Below are 25,678 nucleotides of genomic sequence, written 5' to 3' on the forward strand. Positions count from 1 at the left end.
CCAAACATACCCTCGTAAAACTGATCATCCTACCGATCCTTGACTTCGGCGATGTCATCTATAAAATAGCCTCTAACACTCTACTCAGCAAACTGTATGTAGTCTATCACAGTGCCATCCATTTTGTCACCAAAGCCCCATATACTACCCACCACTGCGACCTGTACACTCTCGTTGGCTGGCTACAGGTTATCTACAAGTCTCTGCTAGGTAAAGCCCCGCCCTTTCACAGCTCGCTGGTCACCATAGCAGCACCCACTCGTAGCACACGCTCCAGCAGGTATATCTCACTGGTCACCCCCAAAGCCAATTCCTCCTTTGGTCGCCTTTCCTTCCAGTTCTCTGCTGCCACTGACTGGAACGAACTGCAAAAATCACTGAAGCTGGAGATTCCCATCTCCCTCACTAGCTTTAAGAACCAGCTGTCAGAGCAGCTCACAGATCACTACACCTGTTCATAGCCCATCTGTATACAGCCCATCTATCTACCTCATTCCCATACTGTATTTATTTATTTTGCTCCTTTTGCACCACAGTACCTCTACTTGCACATTCATCTTTTGCACATCTACCATTCCAGTGTTTAATTGCTATATTATAATTACTTCGCCACCGTAACTCCCTTATTTGACCTTATTTGCACTCACTGTATATAGACTTGTATTATTGACTGTATTTTTTGTTCATTCCATGTGTAATTCTGTGTTGTTGTATGTGTCAAACTTCTATGCTTTATCTTGGCCAGGTCGCAGGTGCAAATGAGAACTTGTTCTCAACTAGCTTACCTGGTTAAATAAAGGTGAAATAAAATAAAAAATTCTTTATAGACAAAGCAATACTTTTTTTGGCCAAAAATGTCAATCAATTGGCTACAAAAGGGCAGTCTGTGAGTATGTACAAAGATGAGACGTATCTTTTCTTATTTGTCCGTTTTTTATGTGGTTTGTGTGTGTGTATTTACATGTATGTATCTACCTGTGCCAATAATCTGTATGAATGTACATGTGGTCCCATGTCTAGGGGCCAGTAGTCTTTGGTCTCTATCCCAAAGGCCTGTTGTTTTTCCCAGCTCAGTCACATTCAGAAAAACCTCCCGTCTCTCCCCATGTCTACAACGTCTCCTCATCATCATCTGCGATCGTACTATTATTGAGGACAGGAATCGTCTCCTTCAGAGAGATGTCATCCACCTGCTTGGCACTGTTCTCCTCTGGTTCCTCAGGGATGGAGGGGTGGACGCTGTCTGGGTCTGAGTTACTGATGACGTAGCCAGGCAGGGTGGTGTGGGTGGACAGCGTCGGGGGTCCGTTGCTACGATAGACACGGCTGGAGAAGAGGGTGGTTGAGCGGATGGCGGGCCCGCCCCCAGCCAGCTGAGACTGGCTGCTGGAGCTGTTGTTGAGCCCAGTGAGCACTGAGCCATAGCGGTAACGGCCACACACCACCGGAACCTTCCAGTCCAATGCAAGGTTCCAACGAGTCCATGTATTTTTTATCTCCGTTTGGACCTTTGGGGGAGATGAGGTTTTTGGGGAAGGAAGAGGGTTGAGGTGGGGTGGATACGGGAGGAAGAGCGTTTAGGTGGGGTAGTTGGGGAAAGAAGAGGGTTGAGGTAGGGTGGGGTGGTTGAGGAAGGAAGAGGGTTGAGGTGGGGTGGTTGGGGGAGGAAGAGGGTTGAGGTGGGGTGGTTGGGGGAGGAAGAGGGTTGAGGTGGGGTGGTTGGGTGAGGAAGAGGATTGAGGTGGGGTGGTTGGGGGAGGAAGAGGATTGAGGTCAGGTGGTTGGGTGAGGAAGAGGGTTGAGGTGGGGTGGTTGGTGGAGGAAGAGGGTTGAGGTGGGGTGGTTGGTGGAGGAAGAGGGTTGAGGTGGGGTGGTTGGTGGAGGAAGTGGGTTGAGGTGGGGTGGTTGGGGGAGGAAGAGGGTTGAGGTCAGGTGGTTGGGTGAGGATGAGGGTTGAGGTCAGGTGGTTGGGGGAGGAAGAGGGTTGAGGTCAGGTGGTTGGGTGAGGGTGAGGTCAGGTGGTTGGATGAGGGTTGAGGTCAGGTGGTTGGGGGAGGAAGAGGGTTGAGGTCAGGTGGTTGGTGGAGGAAGATGGTTAAGGTGGGGTGGTTGGTGGAGGAAGATGGTTAAGGTGGGGTATTGGGGGAGGAAGAGGGGTGAGGAAGAGGGTTGAGGTGGGGTGGTTGGTGGAGGAAGAGGGTTGAGATGGGGTGGTTGGTGGAGGAAGAGGGTTGAGGTGGAGTGGTTGGGGGAGGAAGAGGGTTGAGGTGGGGTGGTTGGGGGAGGATGATGGTGAGAAAGAGAGAAAAGAGGAAGAGGGTGAATCTCAGCCCTGGTTTTTCTTATGTCAAAAGAACAGACATCTAAGGGGAAGCTCTCAACCTGAAGTGTCTTGCGCTGAAAAGGAAAGACCATTTATACTGTATACTGAGAATACAGAATACTGACTGACTGCCGTTACAACGGGAAAATTGTAGAGGGGGCAGATACGCGTGTGAACAACAGGCACAAACTTTTTCCGAAGTTGCCCGGAATGCCACGTGTGTCCACTTACAGTGCTTTCAGAAATTATTCAAACCCCTTCCCCTTTTCCACATTTTGTTACATTACAGACTTATTCTAAAATGTATTAAATACATTTTCTTCCTCATCAATCTACACACAATACCCATAAAGACAAAAAACAGAAATACCTTATTTACTGTACATAAGTATTCAGACCCTTTGCTAAGAGACTCGAAATTGAGCTCATGTGGATCCTGTTTCCATTGATCATCCTTAAGATGTTTCCAGGACTTGACTGGAGTGGTAAATTCAATGGGTTGGACATGATTTGGAAAGGCACTATATAAGGTCCCAAAGGTGAACGTGCATGTCAGAGAAAAAAACCAAGCCATGAGGTCAAAGGAATTGTCCGTAGAGCTCCAAAACCAGATAGTGTCGAGGGAAGAGGAAACAAAAACATTTCTGCAGCATTGATGGTCCCCAAGAACAAAGTGGCCTCCAACATTCTGGAAGGGAAGATGTTTGGAACCACCAAGACTGTCTGACAAAGCTCCAAAGTTCCTCTATGGAGATGGGAGAACCTTCCAGAAGGACTATGCCAAGCGTCACGTCTGGAGGAAACCTGGCACCATTCCAACAGTGAAGCATGGTGGTGGCAGCATCATGCTGCGGGGATGTTTTTCAGCGACAATGACTGGGAGACTAGTTAGGATCACACTGGGGCAAAGGTTCACCTTTCAACGGGACAACAACCCTAAGCACACAGCCAAGACAACGCAGGAGTGGTTTCAGGACAAGTCTCTGAATGTCCTTGAGTGGCCCAGCCAGAGCCCGGACTTGAACCCGATCTAACATTTCTGGAGAGACCTGAAAATAGCTGTGCAGCAATGCTCCCCATCCAACCTGACAGAGCTTGAGAGGATCCGCAGAGAAGAATGGGAGGAACTCCTCAAATACAGGTGTGCCAAGCTTGTAGCATCATACCCAAGAAGTCTCAAGGCTGTAATCGCTGCCAAAGGTGTTTCAAAAAAGTACTGAGTAAAGAGTCTGAATATTTATGTAAATGTTATATTTCAGTATTTGTTATTTTACACATTTTGTCATTATAGGGTATTGTGTGTAGATTGATGATGGGGGAAAGAAATGTAATCCGTTTTAGAATAAGGTTGTAATGTAACAAAATGTGGAAATAGTCAAGCCGTCTGAAGACTTTCCGAATGCACCATATATCAGTACACTCGTAACAGCCTAAACATTACGAAACTTCCACGATGCTAATATAATATAATTTATTTTATGTCGAACACTTTCATTATGTGATCTTGCAGACATGGATTCAACTTTGATCTACCTTTATTTAAAAGAGTACCATTTGTCAGAGTAGCCTGTTCTCTACTAGCAGAGCAGAAGCTTCGGGACCTTTAGCTATCGGGAAGAGAGGTCCAGAAAAGTCAAATCCGCAGCCACTCCATACAAAACAAAATCCCCACTTGGTCTGCTTCTCACTATATTTTTGTTAGGGTCAGATTTTGGGGTGGAGTCAAGCCTCTCGCTTCGCTTCACTTCCTGTCTGCCTACACCCACCACAGTGGTAGTAGCTATCATTGGTCACAGTCACACACTCATTAGTTGCTAACTGTCTTCAAAGATTATATAAACTCAACAAAAAAATAAACGTTTTTCAGGACCCTGTCTTTCATAGATAGATAATTCGTAGAAATCCAAATAACTTCACAGATCTTCATTGTAAAGGGTTTAAACACTGTTTTCCATGCTTGTTCAATGAACCACAAACAATTAAAGAAAATGCACCTGTGGAACGGTCGTTAAGACACGAACAGCTTACAGACGGTAGGCAATTAAGGCCACAGTTATGAAAACTTAGGACACTAAACAGGCCTTTCTACTGACTCTGAAAAACACCAAAAGAAAGATGCCCAGGGTCCCTGCTCATCTGTGTGAACGTGCCTTAGGCATGCTGCAAGGAGGCATGAAGACTGCAGATGTGGTCAGGGCAATAAATTACAATGTCCGTAATGTGAGACGCCTAAGACAGCGCTACAGGGAGACAGGATGGACAGCTGATCGTCCTCACAGTGGCAAACCATGTGTAACAACACCTGCACAGGATCGGTACATCCGAACATCACACCTGCGGGACAAGTACAGAATGGCAACAACAACTGCCCGAGTTACACCAGGAACGCACAATCCTTCCATCAGTGCTCAGACTGTCCGCAATAGACCGAGAGAGGCTGGACTGAGGGCTTGTATGCCTGTTGTAAGACAGTTCCTTACCAGACATCACCGGCAACAACGTTGCCTATGGGCACCAACCCACTGTCGCTGGACCAGACAGGACCAGACAAGTGCTCTTCTCTGACGAGTCACGGATTTTTCTCACCAGGGGTGATGGTCGGATTCGCGTTTATCGTCGAAGGAATGAGCTTTACACCGAGGCCTGTACTCTGGAGCGGGATTGATTTGGAAGTGGAGGGTCCATCATGGTCTGGGGCGGTGTGTCACAGCATCATTGGACTGAGCTTGTTGTCATTGCAGGCAATCTCAACGCTGTGCGTTACAGGGAAGACATCCTCCTCCCTCATGTGGTACCCTTTCTGCAGGCTCATCCTGACATGACCCTCCAGCATGACAATGCCATCAGCCATACTGCTCGTTCTGTGCGTGATTTCCCACAAGACAGGAATGTCAGTGTTCTGCCATGGCCAGCGAAGAGCCCGGATCTCAATCCCATTGAGCATGTCTGGGACCTGTTGGATCGGAGGGTGAGGGCTAGGACCATTCCCCCCAGAAATGTCTGGGAACTTGCAGGTGCCTTGGTGGAAGAGTGGGGTAACATCTCACAGCAAGAACTGGCAAATCTGGTGCAGTCCACGAGGAGGAGATGCACTGCAGTACTTGCAGCTAGTGGCCACACCAGATACTGACTGAAACTTTTGACTGTTACTTTGTTCAGGGACACATTAATCTATTTATGTTAGTCACATGTCTGTGGAACTCAGTTTATGTCTCAAATCTTGTTAAGTTCATACAAATATTTACACATGTTAAGTTTGCTGAAAATAAACTCAGTTGACACTGAGAGAACGTTTATATACTTACAAGATACAGGACTCAATGCATTAACAATGGGAATAAATGTTTGTAGAGGCAGAGGGCAGGCGGGATCAGACAAGAACAGGCACAATTCGGATATTACGTTGTTTTTCTCAAAAGTTGCCGCAATGGCTGTATATCAGTATGTAACAACCTAAACATTACAAAAATAAAATGTTATCAAATAACTCTCAAGTAGAAAATGAGCAATACCATTTTATGTTGGTCAAATTCGACTCTTTCCCATTGACCTTCATATAAAATGCTTTAGGCGCCGATGACGTGGACAACAATTAAGGCAGTCCCTCGCACCTCTCTGATTCAGAGGGTTAAATGCGGAAGACTAATTTCAGTTGAATGGAATTCAGTTGTACAACTGACTAGGTCTCCCCCTTTCCCTTTCCCTTAATTTTCGAACAGACAGATTTTGTGGCAGATTTGGGGGCAGATTCAGCCCTCTTCTGAGCACTGATGGAGGGATTGTGCGTTCCTGGTGTAACTCGGTCAGTTGTTGTTGCCATCCTGCCTCTTCCTCTCTGGCTGAAGTTAGACAACTTATAGAGAGTGTAGAATTATCCACTCACCTCTCCATTGCAGTAGCAGTAGATGATGGATACAAAGAAGCCCTGGAAGAGACAGAAGAGTTGAGAACCAGTGTAATAGAAAAGAGGAGTTTATTTTTGTGTTGCAGATGCTATTCAATTCCATTCATACTCTAAAGCAATGGAAGGTTGATAGCAGGGCGAAAACTATGTCAATCTGGTGACATATCCCAGGGGGAAAAGTACAGATCTTAATTTGATCACTCTTTTGTTGCTGAGAATGTTCCTGCACAGAAGGATATGCAAACTTGTCTATTACTGGTTTAAAAAGGCTTCTAAAGTTTGTAATTTCCACTTCAAAACATCAGACTTGATTTAGCCTAAAAGAAAATGTATCAACCCCTACAAAAATGTCCAATAATTATAATCCACATAATAATTAACATTTCCTTTTGCTGCAGGATTATTTCCATTCTGTAGCAAACTGGGTCAAATTAAGATCTTACATCTGTACCCTTCTCTCCTTCATTCTATGTCTCTATTCAACGTAACACATATCTACTGATATGGCTTATGAATGTATGAGATGTTTTGATATAATTCATATTCATATTTCAACCTTTATTCCTCAAATCATTATTACTCTATATGGAAAGGTCATGCATTGATTAGCATCACTTCTGCTATATCTTACAGACCATCTGTTCTTCTCTCTTTCAGATATTCCCCTTTCCTCCACTCCTGCCTGTCTTTGTGCAAGCAGCAGCACCCTGTTGCGCTATGGAAAGGTTGCAAATCTATGGTGCTGGCTTTGACTCTTTGACTGAGCTAAATCTGGCATGTGACTAGCCTAGTAAGGTGATGTGAAGAGACATGGTGTTGTTCTCACTCTTTTATCGTATCACCTCCTTCAGCTGGTAAACAAAGATACACAATGAGTAAAACTGTCATATTATTCAGTGATGGTGACTCATATGTTCACTCAAAAAAAGTGGAGATGTAAACGTTGTACATAAAACACATAGCTATAATGTTTGTATGAAAATTATCCCCACTATACACTGTGCTATATGAAGAACAATGCCTTGGAGGAATACAGCCAGGATGTACATGTAGAAACTGAATAATGCCTTGGAGGAATACAGCCAGGATGAACATGTAGAAACTGAATAATGCCTTGGAGGAATACAGCCAGGATGAACATGTAGAAACTGAATAATGCCTTGGAGGAATACAGCCAGGATGAACATGTAGAAACTGAATAATGCCTTGGAGGAATACAGCCAGGATGTACATGTAGAAACTGAATAATGCCTTGGAGGAATACAGCCAGGATGAACATGTAGAAACTGAATAATGCCTTGGAAGAATACAGCCAGGATGAACATGTAGAAACTGAATAATGCCTTGGAGGAATACAGCCAGGATGAACATGTAGAAACTGAATAATGGCTTGGAGGAATACAGCCAGGATGAACATGTAGAAACTGAATAATGCCTTGGAGGAATACAGCCAGGATGTACATGTAGAAACTGAATAATGGCTTGGAGGAATACAGCCAGGATGTACATGTAGAAACTGAATAATGCCTTGGGGGAATACAGCCAGGATGAACATGTAGAAACTGAATAATGGCTTGGAGGAATACAGCCAGGATGTACATGTAGAAACTGAATAATGCCTTGGAGGAATACAGCCAGGATGAACATGTAGAAACTGAATAATGCCTTGAATAATGCCTTGGAGGAATACAGCCAGGATGAACATGTAGAAACTGAATAATGCCTTGGAGGAATACAGCCAGGATGAACATGTAGAAACTGAATAATGCCTTGGAGGAATACAGCCAGGATGAACATGTAGAAACTGAATAATGCCTTGGAGGAATACAGCCAGGATGTACATGTAGAAACTGAATAATGCCTTGGAGGAATACAGCCAGGATGAACATGTAGAAACTGAATAATGCCTTGGAAGAATACAGCCAGGATGAACATGTAGAAACTGAATAATGCCTTGGAGGAATACAGCCAGGATGAACATGTAGAAACTGAATAATGGCTTGGAGGAATACAGCCAGGATGAACATGTAGAAACTGAATAATGCCTTGGAGGAATACAGCCAGGATGTACATGTAGAAACTGAATAATGGCTTGGAGGAATACAGCCAGGATGTACATGTAGAAACTGAATAATGCCTTGGGGGAATACAGCCAGGATGAACATGTAGAAACTGAATAATGCCTTGGAGGAATACAGCCAGGATGAACATGTAGAAACTGAATAATGCCTTGGAGGAATACAGCCAGGATGAACATGTAGAAACTGAATAATGCCTTGGAGGAATACAGCCAGGATGTACATGTAGAAACTGAATAATGCCTTGGAGGAATACAGCCAGGATGAACATGTAGAAACTGAATAATGCCTTGGAAGAATACAGCCAGGATGAACATGTAGAAACTGAATAATGCCTTGGAGGAATACAGCCAGGATGAACATGTAGAAACTGAATAATGGCTTGGAGGAATACAGCCAGGATGAACATGTAGAAACTGAATAATGCCTTGGAGGAATACAGCCAGGATGTACATGTAGAAACTGAATAATGGCTTGGAGGAATACAGCCAGGATGTACATGTAGAAACTGAATAATGCCTTGGGGGAATACAGCCAGGATGTACATGTAGAAACTGAATAATGGCTTGGAGGAATACAGCCAGGATGTACATGTAGAAACTGAATAATGGCTTGGAGGAATACAGCCAGGATGTACATGTAGAAACTGAATAATGCCTTGGAGGAATACAGCCAGGATGTACATGTAGAAACTGAATAATGGCTTGGAGGAATACAGCCAGGATGTACATGTAGAAACTGAATAATGCCTTGGAGGAATACAGCCAGGATGTACATGTAGAAACTGAATAATGGCTTGGAGGAATACAGCCAGGATGTACATGTAGAAACTGAATAATGCCTTGGAGGAATACAGCCAGGATGTACATGTAGAAACTGAATAATGCCTTGGAGGAATACAGCTATGATCTACATGTAGAAACTGAATAATGGCTTGGAGGAATACAGCTATGATCTACATGTAGAAACTGAATAATGGCTTGGAGGAATACAGCTATGATCTACATGTAGAAACTGAATAATGGCTTGGAGGAATACAGCTATGATCTACATGTAGAAACTGAATAATGCCTTGGAGGAATACAGCCAGGATGTACATGTAGAAACTGAATAATGCCTTGGAGGAATACAGCCAGGATGTACATGTAGAAACGGAATAATGCCTTGGAGGAATACAGCCAGGATGAACATGTAGAAACTGAATAATGCCTTGGAGGAATACAGCCAGGATGAACATGTAGAAACTGAATAATGCCTTGGAGGAATACAGCTATGATCTACATGTAGAAACTGAATAATGCCTTGGAGGAATACAGCTATGATGAACATGTAGAAATAATGCCTTGGGGTAATATGGCTATGACGTACGTGCAGAAACAGACAGAATATGAAGGAATTCATTTTGCTAACTGGAGACGAGGGGAGGCAAACACATTACAAAACGTTGAAACAAACGTGGAAACACAAACCATGAGGAAAGCTGTTATCCTCTGGGTAATTCCATAGGAAGACAACTAAACAACAAAGATGAAAGTTCTGTACATGACATCCACTATTGTAGTCAACACAGTGATACATTTTGCGTGGCTAGTCAAACTTCATTGTAAGAAAAAAATCTTTGTTCTTTCTGTCAGAACAACTATTAAAGCGACAACAAAGAGTCTAAGATACAATGAGCAGCTTATAAGAGGTTTCTGATAGGCCAGCTGTCAGTCAGAGTAGCTCTTTTGAACAACAGTTGGTTGTCTCTATAATTATCCCCTTAAATCGTTCAATTCAAAATCATAAAAATCTGATTTGAAGCTGAAATGTTATATTAGCAGAATGATAATAAATAGTTTCGTGATGAGCTACTAACGGGGTGTCCAACACACTATTGCACTGTCTGGCTCAGCTGTGATCAACTGACTTTAAACAAAAGGCTCTCATGACTGACTGAGAGTGAACATGATCTGTCACCAGCCCTTGGTCCGGAGAAGGACCTTCCCTGTCTTTATTGGCCTCGGCTAGACTCGGTTAGACAGGGAGATGAAGGGAAAGTGCCAGGATGCAGGGAATCTTCCAACCTGCCTGAGGCTCAGTCTCTGACCTGTAGCAGACCCTGTCAAACCACACCAGTCTGAGTGAACTATTCAGAGTGAACGCTACAGAGCCAATTCTACAGATCAAAGTAGCTTTCACTGCTTAACTCCTGTCCCAAAGTCTTTTTCATTTGTAACTACTTTAAAGCTTTATTTTAAAACTGGATCCTACTTCATTTAATTGAATACTGTTTTATCAGCTTTCAGAGACACTTTCAATTTTGAGGGGTGAGAGGGTTCTCCTGTGGAATTTAAATTGTGTACTTCCCCTCGCCCCTAAAATCCTCATTCAATTTAACGATTTGGCTTGAACGGGTGGGGAACATCTTTCAGAATATAGTGGCTTATTCTACCACATCAGTTAATTCAGTAGGGAAACAGCATAGAACACACTTATAAAGGTAATGATGGGTTACATGCACTAACCTTAATTTTAATAACTATTATGAGCTCGGCCTACCGAACATAGTGAACACCATCCATTTACAGTGGATACTGTTTGTTATCTATGCTGTACATCCGGGCTGCCCAACCCTCTTCCTGGAGATCTACTGTCCTGTAGGTTTTCAGTCCAACACTAATTTAGCATATCTGATTCAGCTAGTTAAGGTCATGTTGAGCAGCTAATTAGTAGAATCAGGTGTGTTAAATTAGGGTTGGACTGAAAACCCACAGGACGTTACATCTCCAGGAAGAGGGTTGGATGAAAACCCACAGGACAGTAGATCTCCAGGAAGAGGGTTGGACAAAAACCAAAAGGACGGTAGGTAGATCTCCAGTAACAGGGTTGGACTGAAAACCCACAGGACAGTAGATCTCCAGGAAGTTGGTTGGAATGAAAACCCACAGTATGGCAGATCTCCAGGAAGAGGGTTGGACTGAAAACCCACAGGACAGTAGATCTCAAGGAAGAGGGTTGGAATGAAAACCCACAGGACGGTAGATCTCCAGGAAGAGGGTTGGACTGAAAACCCACAGGACGGTAGATCTCCAGGAAGAGGGTTGGCCTGAAAACCCACAGGACCCTAGATCTCCAGGAAGAGCGTTGGACTGAAAACCCACAGGATGGTAGATCTCCAGGAAGAGCGTTGGACTGAAAACCCACAGGATAGTAGATCTCCAGGAAGAGGGTTGGCCTGAAAACCCACAGGATGGTAGATCTCCAGGAAGAGGGTTGGACTGAAAACCCACAGGATAGTAGATCTTCAGGAAGAGGGTTGGCCTGAAAACCCACAGGATAGTAGATCTTCAGGAAGAGGGTTGGACTGAAAACCCACAGGATGGTAGATCTCCAGGAAGAGGGTTGGCCTGAAAACCCACAGGATGGTAGATCTCCAGGAAGAGGGTTGGACTGAAAACCCACAGGATAGTAGATCTTCAGGAAGAGTGTTGGCCTGAAAACCCACAGGATAGTAGATCTTCAGGAAGCGCGTTGGGCAGTCCTGCTGTACATAGTCACTTTGCAAATTCCCTCGACTAACCGGTACTGGTACCCCCTGTATAAAGCCTCGTTATTGTTATGTACATTTATTGTGTTACTTTTTGATTGATTTGATTTATTAAAAAAATTAAAATAATTAATAAATATTTTCTTAACTTTATTTCTTGAACTTCTTGTTGCTATAGGGCTTTTACTGTTGTATTCAGCACATGTGACAAATACAATTTGTGAAAATAAATCAACAGTATAGTATGTGACTATGGGCTCCAAAAGAGAGTGGGACACATATGGTATTGGCACCACTGTTACAACTGATTGTATGATTCAGAGCCCATTAAGAGCAGCCCTTCCCATTACCTGTGGGCCAGGGTCATTGGAAGTGTTGCCACTGGAGTGCACTATAGCAGCCTCTCTGTAATATTCAGCCTCTCTGTAAGGGTAATCTATTGCTATCACCTCCTCAGTAGAAGATCTCTTGTAGAAACTCCTGTTTTCTGGAAGCAAAATTTGGCTAATTTCCCAAATTTTCCTGCAGGTACTGTATCCAGGTCTAGACTGTGAGGGCCAGTTTGTGCAAAGGAGGAAGATGATAATGAGGAGGAAAATAATCATGTAGGAAGTACAGTAGCAATCAGTTGTATTGACCATCTCTCCCAAAGCTTATGTCAGAGTTTTGAATCGGCCAACAATGTCACTGGTCTGTGGCGATAGATAAAGGTAAGATTGATGAAGCAAATCCTAATTTCATTGCTTGTTTTTTTTTTCATGGATGTTGGTGGGACTATGGCCACAAAGAGCCTAAATCCCCCCAGGTGAGAAATTATGTTTAGGGGATAAAGTTCAAGCAGTGTTGGAAAGTAAAGTTCTCCCTCAAGTTGCGTAGAAATGACTGCAGATGTAGCATCTTAATTGGATGACTCTTTTGTTGCTAAGAATTTAAAACTTGCAGTCTATTTGAGTTTTAAAAAGGCTTCTAAAGTTGCCAATTTCCAATTTGAAAATTCTAACTTAATTTGCCATAATGAAAAATGTATCAATCCCTACAAAAATGTAAATGTAATTATAATCCACATAATAATTCACATTTCCTGTTGATGCAGGACTATTTTCCTGCTATAGGAAACTGGCTCAAATGAAGGTACTACATCTGTACCTAATTTTCAAAAAGATGGTATGAATAACCAGTTACCTGGAAGGAGTTGAAGAAGAGCTCGAAGTACATCCTGACCTCCCAGCTGAGGCCCTGGAAGGTGTGAGGCATCCCCACAAACACAATGTAGTGGACCCCAAACACCAGCACCAGCACCAGGGTGGACTTAGCCAACTTCCTGTGGGTACGGACACAAGCAACAGGTTGGAGAGGATCAGTTTGAGCAAGACAAGACAAGATACTGAATCTTTAGGTCGTTATTTGGGATGGAAGGTGATCAGTAATTCTGCGCAGTCAGACTTCAACGTAGTTGTTTTTGTCACACAGAAAGGCTAAAGGTCACCCGTCTTTACATCGCAGTGGATTCAGCCATGACAATCTCACCAACAACTCCCTGTTTAGTAAACAGGGTTTCACATGTCACAGATGGCCATCAGTCATGTCAATTTGCAAAATTCTGCTTTCCTCGCCTGTGGTTCTTCCCCTCAGATCTGATCTGTATTGATGATCTAAACAATCTCCCGATCCATCAGTGAAAATGCCAATAAACAACGAAACCTACCGGTAATTATTAAGCATTTATAAATGGCCTGCAGGCAGACGTCAGATGGGTAAATGGTGTGTAAATGGCACACTTAGTTAAGATGGGAGCGTGCCTCCCTCATATCTGTCATCATCATTCATGCTACAGTCCAGTGAACACGACTGACGCCCACAGCAGGGTTGACAGTCTCCTGCAGGGTAATGTTCTCCTGGTCTGTAAGGTGACTCAGACGCTGGTGTCTGTAAGGTGACTCAAACGCTCAAACGCTGGTGTGTGTGTGTGTACAAATGTGCATGTGTGTGCCTGTGTGTGCCTTTGTGTGTGTGTGTGTGTGTGTGTGTGTGTGTGTGTGTGTGTGTGTGTGTGTGTGTGTGTGTGTGTGTGTGTGTGTGTGTGTGTGTGTGTGTGTGTGTGTGTGTGTGTGTGTGTGTTGTATAACTGTTATTAAGCCTAGCAGAGTGACGTGGGGCTTCGACCCTGGTGGAAACACTCTGGATCAGTCCCTGATGGCACTCTATTCCCATTATAGTGCACTACTTTAGACCAGAGCCCTATGGGCCGTATTCAAAAGCAGTGCACTATATAGAGAACACTAGGGGTGAAATTTGAGACGCATCCTCTGACTGAACCTCGGAACATCTCTCACCTCCCCAACACCCAGCCCTATCATTACAGAGGCTTTCAACATCCACTATGGATGTTGTTCAGTAGCATCATGGGTAATTGCAGATAGAAAATAATACCAACTAATATGTGCTTTTGTGTATGTTTTATGGTGTTTCATCCCACTTTGAAACGATAACGAAGCACAGAGGAGATTTCAGACCGAACATAAATTCTAAGCTAGTGGCAAGACATTTCACGCCCAAGACAATATGTACACCCATATCAAGTCATTGTTATGAGGGAACATTAAAGGAAGTGCTAAAGGTAAGAGCACAAGAGGCAGTCTGAATATAGTTGTGAATATAGTTCGTCTATAACCTTCTGAAATTATGAGTGTTTTTTAAATCAACAATGTTCAACTCTACAGGAGAAAAAAAGGTAAAATGCCTTACTATAGTTGACTTTCAGTGTGATCAATAGACATTCAAATAAACTAGTGGGTCCTCACAGAAACTAGTGGGTCCTCACAGAAACCAGTGGGTCCTCACAGAAACTAGTGGGTCCTCACAGAAACTAGTGGGTCCTCACAGAAACCAGTGGGTCCTCACAGAAACCAGTGGGTCCTCACAGAAACTAGTGGTTCCTCACAGAAACTAGTGGTTCCTCACAGATACCAGTGGGTCTTCACAGAAACTAGTGGTTCCTCACAGAAACTAGTGGTTCCTCACAGATACCAGTGGGTCCTCACAGAAACCAGTGGGTCCTCACAGAAACCAGTGGGTCCTCACAGAAACTAGTGGTTCCTCACAGAAACTAGTGGGTCCTCACAGAAACCAGTGGGTCCTCACAGAAACCAGTGGGTCCTCACAGAAACTAGTGGGTCCTCACAGAAACTAGTGGGTCCTCACAGAAACTAGTGGGTCCTCACAGAAACCAGTGGGTCCTCACAGAAACCAGTATGTCCTCACAGAAACTAGTGGTTCCTCACAGAAACTAGTGGTTCCTCACAGATACCAGTGGGTCCTCACAGAAAACAGTGGGTCCTCACAGAAACTAGTGGGTCCTCACAGAAACCAGTGGGTCCTCACAGAAACTAGTGGGTCCTCACAGAAACCAGTGGGTCCTCACAGAAACCAGTGGGTCCTCACAGAAACTAGTGGTTCCTCACAGATACCAGTGGGTCCTCACAGAAAACAGTGGGTCCTCACAGAAACTAGTGGGTCCTCACAGAAACCAGTGGGTCCTCACAGAAACTAGTGGGTCCTCACAGAAACCAGTGGGTCCTCACAGAAACTAGTGGGTCCTCACAGAAATCTTTTGCCATCTTTTTACCCACCTGTACTGTTTTCTTGTGTCGTATCTCCCTGCGTTGGTCTCCCTGATCTTTGTTGCCAGCACTCGCACAATGTTCACAAAAAGGATAAAATTCAGCTGAAAAGACAATTGGAAAAAAATTCTAATTAGCTGAATCCTGAGATAATAGATATGTGATTGCAGAGAGTACAAGTCCTCTGCTTGAAAACTATTCCCTCATTTCTCTAATCTCCTCACTTCTCTAATCTCCTCTCAATTCTATCTCAAAAGCCCATATTCTTAGCACTTAATACCTCTTCACAATCCATTGAGAGATAACATGGGCTTGACTGTATGTTGATATATGATAGAGTTGAGTAGGTTACTTTCTAAATGTAATCAGTTACAGTTACACGTCCAATATTGCAACCAGTAACTTGTCCTAAATTGCAACCAGTAACCTGTCCATAATTGTAATCAAAACTCAGTAATGTAATCTGATTACTTTCAGTTACTTTCCTCTTAAGAGGCATAAGAAGAGGACAAAAACGATCCATAAAATTAATTTGCTGTGATGGAACAAACTTAAATTTGCACCTTATTTAAATGCTGAATTGAATGTCATTGAGAAAATAGAAAGGTTTCTTATTAACATATTTTCCTGCAAAAATCCTTTCTGAATTAAAAAGTAATCAAAGAAGTAATAAGCTAGTTTTACGAAGGTATCTGTATTCTGATTACAATATTTTTCACTGGTAACATAACTGATTACGGTTAAGAAAAAAAGTAATCCTACATGTAATCAGTTACTCACGAACCCTGATGATAGACCAATGCAGTGCCTGGACATGTGAAAACACAGGTTCTATCTACCATGGTCTATCAATGAATTCAGTACAAGTATGAGTTATTGAACTCCAAATATAATATAATAAGAGACTACAAGCTTTGAAATGGGTCTCAAGGAGGATTCCGAGTATTGAGAGGGCATTCGATTTCAAACTCATCATTTTGCCTGACTCATATACAGAATCAGGTCATTGTTCATGAAGAATGATCGAGTCTCTCTGAGGAACACCTCAACGACGTGTGAAAATGGCATGTGGCATGATGAAAAGTATTAATTTTGAGACGTGTGGCAATCAGTTGAATGCCTTTTGCCTCAGTATAATTAATTCATTAGAAAAATGCAAATGGGACGTTTACATATTTAGGCTTTCATTCTGACAGAGGGCTCTTAGAATGGGGCTCCTAATGGAACTCAACATCCATTAAACAACCTGTCACTTTGTATGAGGAAACCATGACAACATGAATACAGAATACATTAAAACCATGACAACATGAATACAGAATACATTAAAACCATGACAATGAATACAGAATACATTAAAACCATGACAACATGAATACAGAATACATTAAAACCATGACAATGAATACAGAATACATTAAAACCATGACAATGAATACAGAATACATTAAAACCATGACAACATGAATACAGAATACATTAAAACCATGACAATGAATACAGAATACATTAAAACCATGACAATGAATACAGAATACATTAAAACCATGACAACATGAATACAGAATACATTAAAACCACAACAATATGAATACATTAAAACCACAACAATATGAATACATTAAAACCACAACAATATGAATACAGAATACATTAAAACCACAACAATATGAATACATTAAAACCACAACAATATGAATACATTAAAACCACAACAATATGAATACATTAAAACCACAACAATATGAATACAGAACATATAAAAACACACAACAATAGTCAGTTACACAACTGAATGCCTTCCGCATTTAACCCAACCCCTCTGAATCAGTGAGGTGCAGGGGCTGCCATAATCCACATCCACGTCTTCGGCGCCTGGGAAACAGTGGGTTAACTGCCTTGTTCAGGGGCAGCACGACAGATTTTTACCTTGTCAGCTCGGGGATTGGATCCAGAAACCTTTCGGTTACTAGTCGGTACGCTAGGCGCACTAGGCCCCCTGCAGCCCCGTCAATATGAATGCAGAATAGGTTAAACAAGGTAGTCCCATCTCAGAGTGATAGGTTATTGTGCCATCCATTGCAATGGGAACAGAATTGCTATGGATGGCATTTTAATTTTGTAATCTCAACCATATCACTGAAAGACATCCCATTCACGAGGAGTAAATATGTGTCTTCGCCTCTCCCGAGTCCGTACGGGAGTTGCAGCGATGGGAAAAGACTGTAACTACCAATTGGATACCACAAAATTGGGGATAAAGAAAGTAGGGTGGTTGGGAGTTTGAATCTCATCAGGGACATTTTTAGACCATTCTCAACTTTTCAACTACTTTTTAGCTACTTTGTAACTACTTAGCATGTTCGTTAACCCTTCCCCTAACCCTAGCCCTTTGAGCTAACCCTTCCCCTAACCCTAAACTTAACCCTAACTCCTAACCCTAACCCCTAGCCTAGCTAATTTTAGCCAGCTAGCTTTCATTAGCCACCTAGCTAAAATTTGTAACATATCATACGTTTAGCAAATTCGTAACATATTGTAACATAACATATATTACGAATTGTAATTGATTTATCATACAAAATGGGTGATGGATATCCACAAATTAATACATACCATATGAAACTTGACATATCATCCTAAATGTAGTGTCTCAGATTTACATACAGAATAATACGAAATGCTCTGCGACCGAGTTGATTAGTTTGTAGCCCAAAAGGTGTGGACGATGTTGTTCATGAGAGACATCTGTCCATAGTGTGGTCAAACTGTACGGTCGTTTTCGGGAGAAGACCGATTTTCCGGGTGTCTCATGGTGTGACAAACACCGCTGTGGCTTGGCCACCTTCCACTGCAGATGCGGAAAGCCGACAGAGGCGGATGCCCTGGATTGAGACATAGCCCATGCCATCTCTAGCTTAAATTGATGGATTTTGATGGGGATTTTTTTATTATGTTACTTAGATTGACACACAGGATTTTTGGAGAATTCAATCATTCCTATTTTTTTATATGAATATAATTCTGCATTTTGACCCTCGGTGCAACCTCTGTGACTTCTGGGAGGATTTTAACCCACTCAACCCCAAAATGTCTCCAAAGGTTTACCATCACTGTAAAGCCCTAGTTATGTTGTTGCTTTCACAAAGTCATTTCTGAAGATGATTATTTATTTAATGTGATTAGTAACTCATTTACGTCTGTCCCTTATTTTAAGGTAAACCCTGTTACGTGACCTGAACTCTCACTTTAATATGTGACTTATTTCAGGAAACTAGGCCTATGTCACACGTCACTACTTCACATGAGAGTCATTTGAATGTAAACTTTATTTTTATATCAAAATGTGTTTTCTTGGCAGTAATCCCTTCTGGAACAGGTGAATGTCCATGTGCTTTAATAACAAACTTCTATGCCATCTGTAAATACGAATACAATTTTAAATTGCGAGCCTAGATGGTTTAGCCATAGAAAAAGTCAGCAACCTTCCCATTAGCCATGATTGGATGAGATAATGAGTGGGCCGGACATGCCAAGAGATCGAGTTCAGAAATCAGTGGAATTAGAGTATGATACCTAAGGAGATGGATAAAACATCTGTCTCCGGATTACATCTTCAAACTAAGGCCAACCATGGCATCTGTGACAGAGGGGGAGAAGCATCCATCCATGTATACGGGTAAGTTAGTCTAGCTAGCAACATGTTCAGATATTACACATTTAGTTACTAATTTAGTCAGAAAGTTGTTTTCATTTCAAGTTAAAGTGTACTGGTAATGAGACGTGTATGATCTGTGTAGTAATATTATTCATATATTAGAGCCATTTGCTTTGCAAGTTTTAGCCTAATGTTAGCTAGCTGACATTGAACCTGGTTGGTTAGCTTCCTGCAGATTTATGCAGTGTAGTCATGAGTTGGGATTATGGTTCTTTTTTAGCTAGCTAGCTACATGTCTTAACAAAAGACCCCACTATCCAAGTGACCATTTCAATAGAATGTTCATGATGTCAATGCGTCAACTGTTAATAGAGTTAGCTGGTGAATTCACTCTATCTGGCTATCTACTCCGATTTCAGAGCACCCTCGTCTGAGTGTGCCAGAGCGCAGAAGTAACTGACAAATTTATGAAAACGCTCAACACCCGTTGAATATGGCCGGTGGCAGTAAATGTTGGCAAAAAAGCATCATTAAATTGTTGCCAGCAGCACAGTTGCAGTCACCAATGCTCTGGATAACATAAAAATAGCCTAACCAGCTCTGCTAGGCTATGTAAAAAGGTCAGAGTGAGCTGTTCTCTCATTTGTGTCTGGAAGTAGCTAGAGTCCAGTGTGTCCTCTGAATGCTCCGAGAGCGAAACACTGAATTTACAAATGGACAATCTGACAAAGCTCTGAGTTTACGGGCGGGGATATAGATTAAGAGGGTGTGAACGATGCTGAATGGGTGCAGACAAAGAAGAGCTCTCCAGTTCGTGTAACAAAACATTCAAAGGCCATTTTCTCAAACGTGAGTTTACAAGTTTATCAACTTTCAAAGCAGAATGACTTTCCCATTCTTCCTCAACTGTAGTGTATGACATACAATTTTCTAGCTCTGAGTCTCTACTTTTATCCAATGTAAAAAACACAATTGAAATGTTGCTACATAAGACCGAATCGAGCCGGTTGGTCATATATGGTGAACCTATTTCTTTTTAAATATATACATTTTTTAAGGAAACATTGATCATCTAATAGTCAAATCATAGTGTAAAAGCAGGTGAGCTGGCTCAACTCTTTTTGGCCGTTTGTTTGTGTTTTGTGCTGGTAAACTGAGTGGGTTGAGAATAACATGTCAACCCTGTTATAGATCAACAGGCTATAAATGTCTTAACAATTGTCTTTTTTTTTGCATTCAATTGTGCTCCTTGATCCACACAATAAGCTTCCATTCTCCTGTCACAAGCAGATTTATGACTGATTTAATATGAAATCATCCATCCTTTTATGGTCAACCCATTTATGGTCAACCCTGTTACGGTCAACCCAGCACTTAATAGGAACTTACTATAGTATTTTTTTAACTTAACTTCAAGGTGGGAAATGTGTTTATGAAGTTGAAAATGTGCTATTTATGACAGGATGTTAAAATTAGGTGAAATCAAGTTACACTTCTCAAAAGGCGCCGAATTGGTGGAACGACCCAAGATAAGTGTGCTTCCATATCAGTTGCTATCTCTCACATTTCCAGAGTTAACACACACACAAAGGCAGCTGGGGGCAGAGTTGAATTTTTAATCTCAATCAAAATATTTTGCCGCCGTGCAATTTTCCACTATTATCCTCAATTTTCCACAACATTATCTGATTTCAGTAATGTGAGAGAAACAAATAAACAATAAGAAGCAGACACTCATACTGTCTATCTTCCTTCAGCTTCTGAAAAGCTTGGTGATGGGTCTCAGTAGGCGGGACTGTGTGTCTAATCTTTAAAGCTCCCAAAAACCCACACGCTGAGCGGTTTCATAAAATGATGAATGCTAAAATGGGTCCCCATAAGATCTAGAGCAGGAGTCTACAACCTTTTCTAGCATGAAAGGTACTTAAAAGAAATGAAATGTCGCCAGCTGCTCATTTTATTTCTTTCTTTCAAATAGGCACATCATTCTCCTCTACCCTGAAACTCTTCCCTGGGGCTTTGGTATAGAAGAGATGTGTCCTGTCAATATACTGTACCTGGTAATATTATGGTTAATAAACAGTATTTGGCATGACAGGCCCCATCAAATTATCTTTCTATTTTCCTAAATTCTGTTTAATCTGATTTATTTTTCCTGGTTTTAGATTGTTTTTTTTAACTCTCAATATAACAATTATTCATGCAGAAACAACTAAAATGGATGTTCTGGGTCCACGTCAATGCTTAAATCACATCACTGACAAAAAAAGTAGGTCATCTGAACTAGATAATAATGAGGCAGTGGATAGACGTCAAACGGGTGTCAATATTTTCTGCCAAGGATTTGTGTATACAGTAGTTGTAACAGCAGATGGTAGTAATAACAGAGTAATAACGGATCCATGTAGGTTTGAATGGATCCGTGAATCAAATGAACAGACAACACTTACTAATCATCATGATATGCACATGCCTTCAGTAACTAATCATCATGATATGCACATGCCTTCAGTAACTAATCATCATGATATACACATGCCTTCAGTAACTAATCGTTATGTATGCACATGCCTTCAGTAACCTATCGTAATACACAGAGTGTGCAAAACATTAGTAGCATCTTCCTAATATTGAGTCGCACACTTTCCATCCTCGTACTACATCTCCTGCCTCTCTGGTCTCTGGTGATCGCCATGGTAACATGGTAAACAAGGTCATTAGAAGACATCTGAACTAATGTTGTCCCTGTCTTTCATTAGATGCTGCTTATCACTTTGTCTGGAGGTACAGAACCAGTCAAAAGTTTGGACACAGCTACTCATTCGAGCGCTTTTTATTATTTCTTTACAATTTTCTACATTGTATAATAATAGTGAAGACATCAAAACTATGAAATAACACATATGGAATCATGTAGTAACAGAAAAACTGTTAAACAACTCAAAATATATTTTATATTTGAGAATCTTCAAAGTAGCCACCCTTTGCAATGATGACAGCTTTGAACACTCTACCCTTGAATGAGTAGGTGTGTCCAAAACTTTGACTGGTACTTTACATATTAGTGAAAATGTTGTTGGTATTTGATGATATTATTACACCTTTCGATTGTGGGTGTTGACTGGTAAATAATTGATGGGATCCTCAGATAAGCACATTCACGCACAAACATACATACACAGCCACATGCATGCACAAGCACACGCACATATGAGTGAGAGAGAGAGAGAGAGAGAGACAAAGAGCAATTATCATATGAATTGAGTTTTCGTTTCCTGCTCTGATATCTGTCTGTGTCCCTGCCACAGAGGTGTTCAGCTGTGTTATGAAACAGCGAAAAGTTAAGGGGAAAACTTGATCTACTTTTCTGTGAGGCAGCGTATCATCCTACACCAACTCTGAGACACAGACAGACTGGAGGCAGCAAGCAAAGCATTACTCTGCCTTACCCCAATGGCTGTCAGAATGGGGACTTGGTATATCCACTTAATGTTCCCAGCACTTAACTCCCAGCACCTAGAATCATTGAGAGAAAAGAAGAAGAGGAAAATAGATGGTTGAAGAAAGGCAAACAAGGAGGAATAAAGTTGGAGGGTGTGAAATAGGGGTGATGTATCAAAACAAAGAAATGGAAAGAGAAGTGGAGGGACTGAGGGAGGGAGGGAGGGAGAGAGAGAGAGAGAGAGAGGGAGGGAGAGAGAAGTCGATCATTCCCTGGGCAGGATAATGAACTCCATTTAGAGACTCTCTCTATTCATTAAAGTGACAGACAGGGCAGCTAAATAGAGACTCTCCCTATTCATTATAGTGACACACAGGGCAGTTAAAGAGATCCTCTCTCCCTATTCATTACAGTGACCGACAGGGCAGCTAAAGAAATCCTCTCTCCCTATTCATTACAGTGACCGACAGGGCAGCTAAAGAAATCCTCTCTCCCTATTCATTACAGTGACCGACAGGGCAGCTAAAGATATCCTCTCTCCCTATTCATTACAGTGACCGACAGGGCAGCTAAAGATATCCTCTCTCCCTATTCATTACAGTGACCGACAGGGCAGCTAAAGATATCCTCTCTCCCTATTCATTACAGTGACCGACAGGGCAGCTAAAGAGATCCTCTCTCCCTATTCATTACAGTGACCGACAGGGCAGCTAAAGATATCCTCTCTCCCTATTCATTACAGTGACCGACAGGGCAGCTAAAGAGATCCTCTCTCCCTATTCATTACAGTGACCGACAGGGCAGCTAAAGAGATCCTCTCTCCCTATTCATTACAGTGACCGACAGGGCAGCTAAAGAGATCCTCTCTCCCTATTCATTACAGTGACCGACAGGGCAGCTAAAGATATCCTCTCTCCCTATTCATTACAGTGACCGACAGGGCAGCTAAAGATATCCTCTCTCCCTATTCATTACAGTGACCGACAGGGCAGCTAAAGATATCCTCTCTCCCTATTCATTACAGTGACCGACAGGGCAGCTAAAGAGATCCTCTCTCCCTATTCATTACAGTGACCGACAGGGCAGCTAAAGAGATCCTCTCTCCCTATTCATTACAGTGACCGACAGGGCAGCTAAAGAGATCCTCTCTCCCTATTCATTACAGTGACCGACAGGGCAGCTAAAGAGATCCTCTCTCCCTATTCATTACAGTGACCGACAGGGCAGCTAAAGATATCCTCTCTCCCTATTCATTACAGTGACCGACAGGGCAGCTAAAGAGATCCTCTCTCCCTATTCATTACAGTGACCGACAGGGCAGCTAAAGAGATCCTCTCTCCCTATTCATTACAGTGACCGACAGGGCAGCTAAAGATATCCTCTCTCCCTATTCATTACAGTGACCGACAGGGCAGCTAAAGAGATCCTCTCTCCCTATTCATTACAGTGACCGACAGGGCAGATAAAGAAACATCCACTGAGTTCCATCAGGGCCAATGGCAAAGGCTATGTCTGCCTACCCATTCATTGTGAGAATATGTTTTGTTTATTCAGTCAGTATTTGAGCAAGATTTGTTACCCTCTATTTGAGCACACTTAATCCAGTTATGGGTGTTTACTTCATGATTTGCAAAGAGAGCAGCTCTGAAAATAGAATACCCATCCAAAGAGAAGGATTCATCCCGGGAACCGAGGGAGATTCTGGATGGACATTCTGTTAACATGATTTGGGAGGTTTTTGCTCACACATTAGATAGGAACCTGTTGGGGGAAAGAGTCTGCATTTGTCAAATTTTCCCTCCAAGGATCTGCCACATTTAGGTATGATAGCTGGCCATAATTTTAATGTGCAGGCGATGGAGGTCAGTATTCAGTGCTTGCATATAATGTGTTTTATGCACTAGGCTTTAATTAAGAAGTGTGTGATTTGCACAGCAGTGTGTCCCAAATGGAGAGAGCTAACCATGGAGGGAGTTGTACATGACTGATGATTCCTTAATGTAGTGTTAACTTGTTATGTACATAATGCTACGTCTGATAATGCTACATCTGATAATGCTACATCTGACAAATGCTACATCTGTTAATCCTACATCTGATAATGCTACATCTGACAAATGCTACATCTGTTAATGCTACATCTGATAATGCTACATCTAACACATGTCACATCTGACAAATGCTACATCTGATAATGCTACATCTGACAAATGCTACATCTGATAATGCTACATCTATAATGCTACATCTGATAATGCTACATCTAACAAATGCCACATCTAACAAATGCTACATCTGATAATGTTTCATATGTTAATGCTACATCTAACAAATGCTACATCTGATAATGTTTCATATGATAATGCTACATCTGACATATGCTAGCTCTTTCTCCAAACGCTGGCTCTTTCTCCAAATGCTGGCTCTTTCTCCAAACGCTTGCTCTTTCTCCAAACGCTGGTTCTTTCTCCAAACGATGGCTCTTTCTCCAAACGCTGGCTCTTTCTCCAAATGCTGGATCTTTCTACAAATGCTGACTCTCTCTTAAGGTTGCTTCCCGAGAGGATAATTGAGGAAAAACACTTAAAGGCAGCTTAATGGAATACTGTAGAGAAGGTGCAATAGAAAGAGAGAGAGAGAAAAGAGAGAACTGCAAGCAAGCCCAGGGTCTCACCATTCAGGCTTTCACACAGTGTACCCATCCTGAATACCTGTTGAAAGAAACCCTGGGAACAACTATTCAGCACCAGATTCAACAGGCAACCGACCAAATCATCCCCAAAATCATCACAAGGCAACCGACCAAATCATCCCCAAAATCATCACAAGGCAACCCACCAAATCATCCCCAAAATCATCACAAGGCAACCGACCAAATCATCCCCAAAATCATCACAAGGCAACCGACCAAATCATCCCCAAAATCATCACAAGGCAACCCACCAAATCATCCCCAAAATCATCACAAGGCAACCGACCAAATCATCCCCAAAATCATCACAAGGCAACCGACCAAATCATCCCCAAAATCATCACAAGGCAACCCACCAAATCATCCCCAAAATCATCACAAGGCAACCGACCAAATCATCCCCAAAATCATCACAAGGCAACCCACCAAATC

At 42.2% G+C, this 25,678-nt stretch overlaps 1 protein-coding gene across 2 annotated transcripts in view; it reads right to left on the reverse strand.

The window, feature by feature from the left end:
• Positions 1–1,100: 1,100 nt before the first annotated feature.
• LOC118386377 (parathyroid hormone 2 receptor-like) overlaps positions 1,101–25,678 on the reverse strand; it is a 90,926-nt gene continuing 66,348 nt past the window's right edge. For both annotated transcript variants that reach the window (XM_035774092.2, XM_035774091.2), the window contains exons 9-13: positions 22,562–22,628; positions 15,464–15,558; positions 13,017–13,155; positions 6,207–6,248; positions 1,101–1,508 (exon numbers count right to left, since the gene is read on the reverse strand). In XM_035774092.2, the coding sequence (XP_035629985.1) occupies positions 1,110–1,508; positions 6,207–6,248; positions 13,017–13,155; positions 15,464–15,558; positions 22,562–22,628 (742 nt within the window). In that variant the 3' untranslated portion in view covers positions 1,101–1,109. The remainder of the gene's footprint in view (positions 1,509–6,206; positions 6,249–13,016; positions 13,156–15,463; positions 15,559–22,561; positions 22,629–25,678) is intronic.

Source organism: Oncorhynchus keta, chromosome 7, assembly GCF_023373465.1.
Source record: "Oncorhynchus keta strain PuntledgeMale-10-30-2019 chromosome 7, Oket_V2, whole genome shotgun sequence".
NCBI lineage: Eukaryota > Metazoa > Chordata > Actinopteri > Salmoniformes > Salmonidae > Oncorhynchus > Oncorhynchus keta.